At 41.3% G+C, this 12987-nt stretch overlaps 1 protein-coding gene across 4 annotated transcripts in view; it reads right to left on the bottom strand.

The window, feature by feature from the left end:
• The window catches only part of RAI14 (retinoic acid induced 14), an 89791-nt gene that overhangs the window by 66273 nt on the left and 10531 nt on the right, over positions 1–12987 (bottom strand). The window contains exon 1 of one of the 4 annotated variants that reach the window (XM_075021731.1): positions 965–1164. The exons of the other annotated variants lie outside the window; for them this stretch is intronic. Within the exon in view, the coding sequence (XP_074877832.1) occupies positions 965–970 (6 nt within the window). The 5' untranslated portion in view covers positions 971–1164. Of the gene's footprint in view, positions 1–964; positions 1165–12987 lie in introns of those variants that run through there. 4 annotated transcript variants of the gene reach the window in all.

The raw sequence follows: 12987 nt of genomic DNA, 5'->3' as shown, positions 1-12987 counted from the left end.
ATCTGTCATCAAGAAATATTCATGTATAATTTCTAGATAGCAGGGTTTTTTCTGTTAGCTTATAGACAGACACAACCCAAGTCACCATTGCAGGAAACAGGCAACTTAACATTTCAAGAATAAATTATAAAGTGACTTGACCTTAATCTAAAAGTATCAGGATACATTAGGGGAAAAAGCAAAACAAAACAAAAAAACCCAACCACAACACCAGATTATAAATCTAAATTCCAGGCATGGAAACTCCCTTGTAGGGATTGGGAAAAAAAGTACACCATGGCAGAACAATTACATTCTTATGCTACCAGAAGAAAAACAGTAAAAAATGCCAAGTACATTTCAGCTACATGGTAACTTACTAAACTCACCTTCCTGGTCCCTGAAGAACACTTACTTTATGTTCTCCATTTCATATCAGAAAATCTCAGACTGGACTTGGTGCCTTCCCTTCAACAACACTGCACAGCTACACAAAGTAGATACTATGTATTTTACAGGCTTAAACAGCAGCCATAGTTGCTTATTTGCCCAAAACTGTGCAATGAGTTAGTAAATGAGAAAAGTCTGGAAACAAGCTTCAATGGCCAGAGCATAGTTGCATGTTCCCCCAGCTAACCTAAATTAAAAGAAAAAATAATAAAGCAAGTTCGGTGTTTATCACCAAATGCATAATGACTGAGCAAGCATCCACATTTAAAAATGAGAAAACAAACGTACCATACAGTATCCCAAAGTCCTAGTCAAGATAACAAAAACCTACGATCACCCTTCAACAGGCCTGAAGAAACCTGTAGCCATTTTCTCACACATTGCTCACATTTGCCACGTTCCATTTGCTATATCACAGTTTAGCAAGCAATAAAAATATAATATAAATTACTTTCTCCCTCAAATGTTCCTCTAAGGAAAGCAGTGTTACTCACAAACATAAAATCCAGCCTTCATGTGACCTCATGCATCTTACCATCATCTGAGTAAATGGAGATAGCTGAAGTGCACCACAACAGGAAATTTTCAAGAATTTTTTGCTGTGACATTAATCTGAGCTGATGGTCCTCACAAACACATGGATAATACAACCTTCCTCTTGAGAGCACAACATGCTAAATAACCAGCACAGCAAACCACCTGAAGCGAGACCTGGCTTGCAAACAAGGAACCTATACTATGAACAACAAAACCAAAACACCCTGAGCAACTTCAAGTTTACAGGCAAACAACATATGCATTAAGAAGTGGTATTCGCTACTGAAAAAAAATTGCTGCCCAACACGAAGCCTAGGGCAGGTTCTTGCTGTATAGCACTTCACAGGCATAGCCCTGTTGGCAACACCTACTCCAACACAGCTGCAAGGATGCACACCCGCTGCTTGTTGTACTTACCACACTTAGACACATGATGGGAGACAGTTGTGAGATAAATCCAGCAAAAGCAGAGCACAACAGGCTGTTTGTACCAAGAGAAGTGGGACAGGAACATAAATAGGTGGGTAAAAAGAAATCCACAAAAATCCCATCCTTAAGCATGCTATTACTGTGCCAGTATACACAGTTAACACACTCAAAGATATCTGGAACTTGCAGTCCTCCTCAAACAACTACATAAGGCATAAGCACATGATACACTGTTCAGGTTCCCTTAGCGACAGCCAGAATTAAAAGTGTCCAGCTTCCTCCCCTGATAAACACATAGAAATAATGTGGTCAACACAGAGCCCCCTGCAACATCCTCCTCTCTAAAATGGAGGGATGCATTTGATGGACTGTTCAGTGGATGAGGAATTGGTTGGATGGTTGCATCCAGGGGGTAGTGTTCAACAGCCCAATGTCCAGATGGGGATCAGTGACAAGTGGTGTCCCTCAGGGGTCTGTACTGGGACCAGTACTGTTTAATATCTTCATCAATGACACAGACCGTGGGATCAAGCACATCCTCAGCAAATTTGCAGATGACACCAAGCTGAGTGATGCAGTTGACGTGCCTGAGAGACAGGATGCCGTCCAGAGGGACCTGGACAAGCTCAAGAAGTGGGCTCATGTGAACCTCATAAGGTTCTACAAGGCCAAGTGCAAGGTCCTGCACCTGGGTCAGGGCAACCCCCAGTGTGGATACAAGCTGGGAGATGAAGGGATTGAGAGCAGCCCTGTGGAGAAGGACTTTGGGTACTGTGGATGGAAAGCTGGACATGACCTGGCCATGTGCGCTCGCAGCCCCGAAAGCCAACTGTATCCTGGGCTGCATGAAAAGAAGCGTGACCAGCAGGTCGAGGGAGGTGATTCTGCCCCTCTGCTCTGCTCTTGTGAGACCCCACCTGGAGTACTGCGTTCAGCTATGGGGTCCTCAGCACAGGAAAGACATGGACCTGTTGGAGCAGGTCCAGAGGAGGGCCACAAAAATGATCAGAGGGATGGAATATATCTCCTCTGAGGACAGGCTGAGAGATGGGGTTGTTCAGCCCAGAGAAGAGAAGGCTCTGGGGAGACCTTATTGTGGCCTTTCAATACTTTAAGGGGGCTTAGGAGAAACATGGGGACAGACTTTTTAATAGGGCCTGGGGCAATAGGACAGGGGGATATGATTTTAAACTAAAAGAGGGTAGATTCAGATTAGATAAAAGGAAGACATTTTTTACAATGCAGGTGGTGAAACACTGGAATGGCTTGCCCAGGGAGGTGGTAGATGTTCCATCCCTGGAAACAGTCAAGGTCAGGTTGGACAGGGGTCTGAGCAACCTGATCTAGTTGAAGATGGGACCTTTAAAGGTCCTTCCAACCCAACCTATTCCATGGTTCTATGACATTATAAAGGCCTTTAAGAATCAACCTCCAAATCAAGTACACATTTACAGATTAAGCTTGTACTCAAGATTATACTTGTATTCACAAATCACTGTCTTCAAACAAATCCCCTCATCTCCCATTAAAAGGGTTGTGTACAGATTTATAATTTCAAATCTGACTGCATTACTACACAATGTCTTTCCCCCTTTTGTGCATGTTGACAAGAAGCAACGAAGGCAAAACAACTGAAGACATGAATCTGACAGTGCACTAGCTTCTCCTCACTGACCTACCACATAGCTTTTCTTAATGATTAATAAAGTGCATGTGCATGATCCAGGTCCCTCCACTTTCAAAATGCAGCAATCTGTCTGCAACTGAGGTGTGCAATAAAATTGCTCAGAAGCAGTGCATTGACTAGCACTCCATAAGCTCATGCTCTCGCTTATTTCCTGGAAGATCCCCAAGTTCACTTACATCTCAAGTGGTACATTCCACTTAGACTTCCTATATATCTATAAATTATACATCTGAAATACACATCAAAAGGGCAAGGTCACTGAGAGGTTGTCATTGTTCTTATTGAACAGAATCACGCCATATCATAAACAATCACCCTCCAAAGCAAAAAAGGGGGGGAAAAAACCCACAAGCAAAGCCCACCACACTCTAGACCCTAAAAAGACCGCACTGTTGGATAACCTGCCAATCTGAGCATCCTCAATAGCCACCTGTATTTCTATGCTAGACTCAGGGCAAATCCATGCCTCACTGGAGCCCAACCATAATGCTTCCATGGAGCCAGCACATTTTGGTTTTGGTTCTTGATTCAAACAAAGCTCAGGCAAGCAGACTGACGTCTTTCTTCTGACTTCAAAGGGCACTGTTTCTGCCTCTGGATAAGCCGACAGGTTACCCAAGTTTACAAGATTCTTAAGAGGCTGCCACCACACACAGCAAAGAAGCAAAGATGAAAGAAAAGAGGTATGCACCTGTGAAAAGAGCAGAATAGGTATGTCAGACATATACATATGCATTGGTAACCACATTATTTGCAAAGTTATTAAAAAACCTTTGCTTCCATCATCATCATCAAGTCAATGCAAGTGTTCTGGACAGTTAACTGTATATTTCATCTGAGATATGCACATACAGCATATCTGGGGAATGAGACTCCTCAGACAGCTGTAGAGCAGTAAATTTAGCTTGAGTTTCAGATTATGTTTTGCTAGTTGTATTATGTCACCTCTCAAAATCCAAATAGTATAAAGTAGCACTAGTGTTAGGCATTACACCGGAACAGCACTGAAAGAGGTTCCTACCTCAAAATACTTCAAGGTAAAATATAAAGTCCACATAACAACCAAAATACAGGAAGATAAGAGTACCTGTGGTAACAATATCTGTGAATATAAGCTGTGAGTCTAAGAGATTGAGACATCCTGCAGCTGTAGTTAAGACATGCAACCATGATGGCTTTTGCCAGCACAAAGTTAACAGTATTTTTAAAAGCTTAAGGACGCAACTACTTCTAGATAGTTTAGGTCTAGAAGTAGGAAAAATAGCTCTTTAAATAGCTTTTCACATGTCAGAGTAACTACAAGTCACTAATAACTAGTCAAGGCAGCTATACTACTAATATATGCGCAAGGGCACCACAGCTTTTCCTGTGGCTAAACCTCAACGTTTTTCAGGCAGCTATGAGCCTAGAATAAGATGACTCTAATTTTTTAAAAGCGCTTTGTATCTTTCAACATGACTGCAAGCTTCCTCCACGATATGTTTCAAGATATTTACCTTTATACAGAATCACAGAATGGTCAAGTTTGGAAGATAGTCTAGTCCATCTCCCCTGCTCAAAGGAGGGGGAGTTGCAAAGGGAGCAACTATAGCAGGTTGCTCAGAGCCTTGCCAATCAGGTTTTGACTATTTACACAACCAAATTACAGTCAAGTATGAATGACCATAAATTCTTAGCCTCATGTCAATTCCCAATAAAGTGATACATTTAAAAGTCTGTAAAATTTCAAAAGTTCATTAGAATAGGATCATCTGTTAACAAAACTTGAGCAGTTATTCGTAAAGCACTTGTACCACTGAGCTATAGCATACATACAAACTGTCCTAACAGTAAGATAGACACTGTGGTATTATAGCTTTTTCTCACTAGCAAAAGAACTTTGTTAGCTTTCAGCCTTCCATTCATCCCAGTTCTGTGTTTTTCTGTACACAGATCTGCAGTTTTTAAACATTCCCTTAACCATTGTAGCTAACACAAAGTGGTCAAGCCCAAACATCACCCATCAACCTCACCTTGCCCAACAAACCTGTCTTCAGCCAACAGAAAGCACCTCCTCACAGCTGTGTTGAAAAGAACAGAGCAACTTTCTTACACAGTAATACAGGAAGGCCTCTTCATCCTCATTCTTTCTATCTGCCTGCCCCATGCACTGCTTCAGTAACCTGACCTTTGAACAAGAAAAGGTACCTTCAATGAAGTGCTGAAAGTTCAACTGTCACAATTCTCCCTAAACACAACATGGTATTTCCTGGGAAAAATGGCCACAGAAACCTCATTCTCCTCTACGCTTAAGTTTCACGGATCTTCAGAACATGCATGGCATGAACATCAAGAAGATGCAAGTGTGGCAGGCAATGGAGCAGAAAAGGTCCTGACATATCCCTAATGCTGGGCATTTGCCTGGACTACACACAATCAGAACAGCTTTTTGAAGAATAGGACTAGAAAATATTGCTGGAATAAGGCAAATAATACATCTATTTCAGCTCGATTAACACCTTAATGTTTGTTGTCTGCTCACACCATTCATAGGCTCCCAAAATATAAGCATAGGATGAAAAGGCTCAAATCTCCAATAAAATAAAATGTATGGGTGTTATATTCTTTAGATAATACTACAGCACCTATTCACAGCAAATTGTGTTTTGTTCTTAGAAAAGACAAGACAACAGTCTTGAAACACAAAGACTGGACCATTCATTAAATCCTCTCCTTTAAGTGAGTTTAACTGACAACTTTGACAGCTGGACAGAATTATTTTTTTTTTTAATCAGATTAGGCACAAGTAGTGCCAAAAAGGAAGAGAGGATATAGTGTGCTACAGTAAGAACACACAGACTGCTCATTTATCATATTTTTAATTTACTTTACTTTACATTTAAATCTTACTAGATATAAACAAATAAATGAAAAAATTATAATTGCTTTTTTCCAACTCTTCCAAACTCAGACCTTTGAACTTTTGTGCTCTGTCTAAAGGGACACAAAAGATGTGTTTCTACACAGCAAAGATTCCTTTCTTGTTACCAATATGTTTTAAAATACTAACTTTTTCCAGTTTGTATATGCCAATTTGCCTTTCTTCTTCCTACTCACCCCCACTTCATTCTGCTTCATTTTGGTATTTTATTTAGTAATGGACTGTCAACAAATTGGCTAGCTTCACATTGTGGTTCTTCCACACTTATCTACTACAATTTTGAATATTGCTGTCCATAACACTACAGGGTTTAACTCCATTTAAAACAATTTTGCAATGGCAGGACTCCTCTTCATCTTTGCAAATGTTTTACATACATTCCTTTTAATGAGGGGTCACAGAAGGATGACCAAACCAGCCATCTTGGCATGATCAGAACACAGATGCAAAGTGTTCTGCTTGCCAGGCACCACTCAGGCCTGCAGGGCAGACCAGTGTTTGTGGCCAAACAGTGACTAATCAATGTTTCCTTTCACACAGCCTCCAACCCTTCCTCCAGCTGTAGATGGGTGAGCAAGCAAGAAGTCTGGGATAACAAAGCTGACAGGCCTGGGCAGGCGGCACCTGGGAAAAGGACATCTTTCCCTTTCACCAACCTATATTTACAAAAGAATCATTAGCCCCATGTCATTCTGTGTTGGTAAGAATATGACTCTAGGGCCAATAATAATGTCAGATATTATTCCTCACCTAATTTGGAGCACAAGTATGGGTGGAGGTGGAAGTCAAAAGGAAGGCCATGCAGGAGCTGCGTGTCATGTCCTTAGGGCAGTGGTTCTGGAACAAACACAGGTGTGGAAAGCAGAGCCCAGATGAGCACCATGTGCTACCAACAGGACAGAGAAACTGCAAGTGGCTGAGTGAGGTCAGCCCTGCAGGTTTGACCTGACACTCATTCATCCCCAAAGCTGCTTCTGACTTCAAACACAGGGTTTAATAGCATTGCACTTGCTACGCAACTACATCATAAGAGTGGCTGATTAGGACTGCAAGTGTCCATGATCAACCCAATCTGTGAACGAACACCACACACTTAGCAAACATGGGACTAGCACCAGACAGAGGAATCATGAATTTGTATCAGACAGTGACATTTTATTACAGACTGACAAAGACTGGCTGGGAACCCAAGCAAGACGTTCCTTGCTATACTCCTGACTATAATCCTGTTTTAGGAAATAACTATGCGTTTATTCAAAGTAAGCCAACTCCAACCCAGGTTCCTCTACTATAATTCCAAACACCACAACACAGTTCTCATTTAACCTATTCCCTTTCCTTTCTGTCCCAACCATTTGGAGATGCTGCAGGTTGTTTCTAGAATATCTGCAAGTTACCTAGCCTCAAACACTCTGCCAAAGCTACGTACTTTCCCATCCAGAGACAACCAATCAGCAGGCATCCCACAAGGGCCCAGTTATTCCTTCTCACAGAACTGTTACCAAAATAGTAACTCTGACCCTCCAGCTTCAACTGTCCCTCCTTTCCCCTCCCTTTCAGACCTTTTCTTTTCCCTTCTGTTTTCCCCTACCCTTATCTATCAGTCTTTACCTTCTCCTCCATTACGTTTTCCTTCCACCATTAAAAGAGATGCTACATAACTTATGGGCTGGTATTGGTTCCCTCACAGAGGGCTCAAGTGCACCAGAATTACAGTTCACCTGAATAAGGTAATTTTAGAAGTACTCTGAGAACATTCTTATCATCAAGAATGAAGAACATACACTACTTGATGGCAAGAAGTTCACACTGAACTGACTGCAACAGGCAGCAGGTCTTACTCTACATACTATAAGACTCAGAATATATTTCTTTTCTGCACAAAGCATTTAAGCTTTGGCTGGGAGAACAAGCTGACTAGAGCAGAGCCTTATGCTGTTCAGAACTGGAGGCTTGAAGCCCAATAGCTCCAGAGCAGAAAAAGAGGTGGAAGGTACAACCCTTGACTCCTGACAGAGGGAGGGAGAAGCAGGAGCCACAGCACTTGTTTCAAGAAGGAGGGAAGGCTAAATCCTCCTTTCCCAAGAAGAGGTGGTTGAGGACATTTACACATTGCAGAGATCAAGTCCTCCCCTACACACTGTATAGTGGAATCAAAAATTATTACTGAAGAACACAGTAAACTGAGGGAAAGCTACAATACTGATTATGTGTTCCAGGCTGATTTAATTCAACACCCAGTAAAAGAAGGGCACCTGAATAAAAGCAAGTTTCAGTAGTTCATTTTCTAAATAATGGGGTAAAGTGGTCAGACAACATTGCTATTTCACTTTTCAGCGAGAGTGAACTCTGTATGTGGAGGTTTTTTTGGTCACAATTACCCTGAAAATAGTACATATAGAGAGTGGATAGTGCAGTTTTCAACAAACCAATGCTCCTTTTTAGGTTAAATGTAGCTTTCAGTGGATAAAAGAATTTAAGGGCTGTTTAAAGGAGATCCTGCTTTATTATTTTTAAAGTTGCCCCACCCAAGGTTTGTTTGCCCACACATTCAGTCCAGAGCACATGGGAACACAGTGATTTCAATGGAATTTATCTGAGCAATCTTTCCATTCCAGACCCCCATGTAGCTTTTTATCCTTTAAAAACTGTTGAATGGGAGCCTACTACTTAGAACATTGGGCATTAAAAAGAAGTGCCAAGCCTTAATTAGCATAGTGTCTAGATTAAGACTGAGATTTTATATTACAACATACCTAACTGCCTCATCATTTTGAGATTTATGGAACACTGACTACACCACAGGCCAAAAAGTAGAAATTTTCATAAGAACTGCAAACTTTTCAACCCCCACATGATAGTACAACAAGTAGACATTTCCAGAAATACCAGAAGTTAGAGCTGGTGATTAGCATTGGGAAATCCCAGCCTGTCTTGGCTCTGCTTCTGATAATAGCTACTTTTCCTCCTGAACGGCACAGTCAATTTTCAATTTTAAAAGACACTCTACTATTCTAATTATTCAGTACTGGAGATATTTGGAAACAAATCCCAATTCTTATCTTCATCTTATCCAGTCAACAAGCTAGCAATTGGAAGAAAATTGGTCCGTTGTCAAATTGCAAGACATGTTTTTCAGCTGATGATCTTCAATACTCACAGAGAACAGCCCTTAAACTTTTCAGTTTTCACCTACAGCTCTAAGTCAGAAACTGAAAACAATCCGATATGTCACAGTCTTCACACAATATGCCTTTTTTAGAGCAATCAAGAACACAGTTAAAAACAAATCTACTTAAACAGATCACTTAGGTTCCTACATCTTAGTATCAAAGAGCTAGATATTTAAATGTGTGTAGGTGCCTAAAAATGTTGATGAGCATCTTGTCATACTTAAGAATCAGACAAAACATGTTTAGACAGGCTTGATATCTTTGCACGTTTGAAAATCCACTTGGCCTTCATCTGCCTGTTTAAGACTCTGGATGCTTTTGAAGTCAGGCCACAAACCAACTAGTTACTACAGAAAACACTGCAACCTCAAATATTAATAAGAGGCCTAATAAGACATCAGTAGCACTGGTTTTGTTTTAATTGGATTATTTCAATCTCTGCTTTTCCAAGCAGAAACAGTGAAGAACTTCTGTCTTACTGGGTAGAGAAGTTCATTCTCTATTGGGTGAATAAACTACGGTCAGTTTATAAACAAATTGAAACTCTGAAGTGATAGTTCCCAGTATTATCACACCAACTTTTTCAAGTGTCACATGTAATAGTCTTGCAACAATTAAAATGGTCATCCTTTTACGTTATCAACTTAGGTGTTACTAATAGTATGTTTTGAGTTTGATAATGAGGAACAAGAGGTGAAGAAAGAATGGAGAAACTAACAGCAGAATTCTTCTCAGGCAGAAGAGACTAGTTGCTTTGTCAAGACATAAGTGCAATTTCTGTTGTTTTCTCTACAGACTCTTGAAGTGTACACATCCACCACTTAGCTTCCAGTCTCAGTATTTGCTCCCACCTAGGCATCCCGTTCACAACTTTGTAGTCCACAAGCATCCTCCTGTAACTACGCATTACACTTTAACAACACTAATTTGTGACAGAGCAATAAATCTCATTCCTCCACTCCAAATCCACATGTTCACATGGCAACAGTCACCCCCAGGAAGGATTTTACAGCGATTATGTGTGTCAAGGAAAAAAGATTCTCCACTTAATAGAGCTGCCTGCACATACACAGAGTGAGTCAAGTTAGGTACAGGGGAGTTGAGCAGCAAAAGCATGAAGTGAGGAGTCACTCTCCCATCTAAGAGTCATGCTCCCATCGCTCACCTGTGGGTTGTATCAATTCTGGTAAATACCGGAATTAGCAGCCTTATTTACATGTGTGTTCCTGCAACTCCTTTGCTGGCATGCCCACCCCTGTGCTTTTTACCCCAATAATTTCAGGGTATGATTTGACACTACAGCTAAGCCAAGCAACAGCTGCAGAAAAGAGATGTTCTGCTGCTCCTCCTGCTTTCACCATTCCTCTCAGGGCTGACCCTGCAGTGAGATGGAGCCGGGAGTTAACCAGCTAAAACTCACCCCACAAAGTCATCTTTCATCACTTTATGTCCCTGAACTGGCTCACCGCAGGGTCAGATACCCTCAAAACCAGAAAGGCAGAGATGAAAGAAGAGGGAGCAGGGACATCTCTTTTGCAAGCAGCAAGACTAGTATAGCTACAGCACCAAAGCACAGCCCTGCAGGAGGGATGCTGAGACATACGCATGAATATCAGCAGTTCTGCTCACTTTCAATTCAGCCACTCCAGAATAGCCTACAGAGCTTTAATACTTCAGGGAAGTTTCCTACATGGTCTTCATTCCAGCATATGGTTTTATGTTATCAGCCTTACTGCTGGAGAAGTCTTTGTGTAATTCCTGTTTCTCACACACACCTTGAAGACTCATTTCCTACTCCTCCCGCTCTTCCTATATTTTTATGCTAACAGTGAGGCTAAAGAGAAGGGTCCCATTCCTTCCCCCAAGACACCTTCAGTTCTACAAAATAAGACATTAAAGACTTCCTCCAGAAAGAAACACAAGGGAGGTAGGATGAGAAAAAGAGTCCTTCCACCCCTGCTGACTTTACCCTTATCCCCAATCCAAAAGCAGTTACCACATCTTATAAATTGAGATACAAATAAGACTAATTCCAATTAAAACCACCTCCTCTTTCTCCTCCTCCTCACAAATTATAGTTAAGGGCAGCTTCTGGAAACTAAAGAGAAGGATAATATTCTTTGCTTATCTTGCACAAAATATAGAACGGTTCCTGTTGGCTGTTTTGAATTATGCCCTTAAGGTTTGGCTTCAAAACAGAGGAAACCAGACTGTCATGGATTTAGACTGCTGGGCTCTTAGAGCTGCATATCTAAATTTTAGGTATCTGAAAAATCCCTTGTGGTCAACTTTGTCTCCAGCCAGCAGACAGCAGTAGTATCAAAACAGCAATTACTTTCAGACTCTACTTGGATTTGGGGAGAGGCGTGAGCAAGTTATCACGGGTAGATAAGCAAGGAATAAGTGAACCAGTACAATTTATAACAGTGGGTGGACTAGCTACAGCAAGATCTTGTTGCATCACGCACGTCACTTAGCCTTTGCTCTAGAGCAGCAGCCCAGCCAACTAGCATAAAAGTGTGAATGAAGTCATCCTAACACACAGGCACACCTAACTTCCATAATACCAAGTGTGTTCATATATTAGCCAAAGGACTGTTCTCATTACTGAAGCAAATGCCTATAAAAAGTTTTACTGGTGTAGGTGAACTCAAAATAGCAATTGCAGCTACTTGTTGCAACACGGGCAACAATGACTGACCACAGAATTCTACCAGTTCTAAATTGAATGGCATATTCAGTTAGATGAGACACCAGAGACTTGTGACATTATTTTTATTTGTTATGAAGTGGCACAAGACACCGTGCCACTGGCTGATTCAGTCTGGCGACTAGCAAAAGCCAAACACTGCTTACAAAGCTAAAAGTGTTTCCCTCTGCTCCCAAAGGTTGGTTGACATATTTACCTCATTTCTAGAGGTAATCTTTTTAGAAAGAGCTCTTGCTAAACTGGAGAGGTAGAGCATCCACCAGTGCTGCTGGTAAGAAGCCAATATAGCAGCTGCACCAAATGCTAACCTGTAGCTCAAAAAACTTTTGAAGCAGTAACCAGCACATCTGCAGATTACACTACAGCATCATCTCTACCTTCTTCACAGCTACTGAAGTGCATTACAAGCCAGCTGAAGACACCACTCTAAAGATGGTCTCATGGCACACCATACTCCTGAGTGCAGTGTGCAACTCTACTCCTGAACATCAAAACTTAAGAAGCTTCATTTTCCTAAAACTTAAGCATCTTCACCAAACATGGGTGCTCTAGGACCCTGTGTGAATCTGGCCATGACAAACAACAATGTATCACTTCTTTCAAAGCAGCACACAAATTTAGGATGAAGGATGGAACATCAGATTTTTCACAGATCATGGAGATGATCTCCACTGCTGCTACTACTACCAGCAAGAGGCAATATATGATGTGCAGCCTAATGTCTCTCTAAATGCAGTTCTGAAGAGTCTCCTGTAGGACCTCCATATTTATGTCTGTCATCCTCACTGCTCAAGCCTCATATCCACCTCTCTTGTAGTGCTAGAACTGATAAGCCACAGCTGCTCTAACTGCACAGCTAGTTCCTGTGTTCCTGCTGACAAAGAAACCCTGCCACAAACTGAGACATTTTGTTAAGCGCTCAAACACACCACACTGATAAGAATGGTATTATGGTTAGACAGAAATATGATTGGGTAGAAAAGTCTTTACTAGGCTTAATCCTATACCTGGAACAAAGTTTCAATCTGAGCACCAGAACAATCTAACAGAAGCTCTGCAGACCCCACACATATGTGCATGATTCAGTTATGGGGAGCAAGGT

Source organism: Buteo buteo, chromosome Z, assembly GCF_964188355.1.
Source record: "Buteo buteo chromosome Z, bButBut1.hap1.1, whole genome shotgun sequence".
In the NCBI taxonomy this organism is placed as follows: Eukaryota; Metazoa; Chordata; class Aves; order Accipitriformes; family Accipitridae; genus Buteo; species Buteo buteo.
Note: the sequence above shows the minus strand (reverse complement) of the source record. Positions and strands in the feature narration are given on the sequence as shown.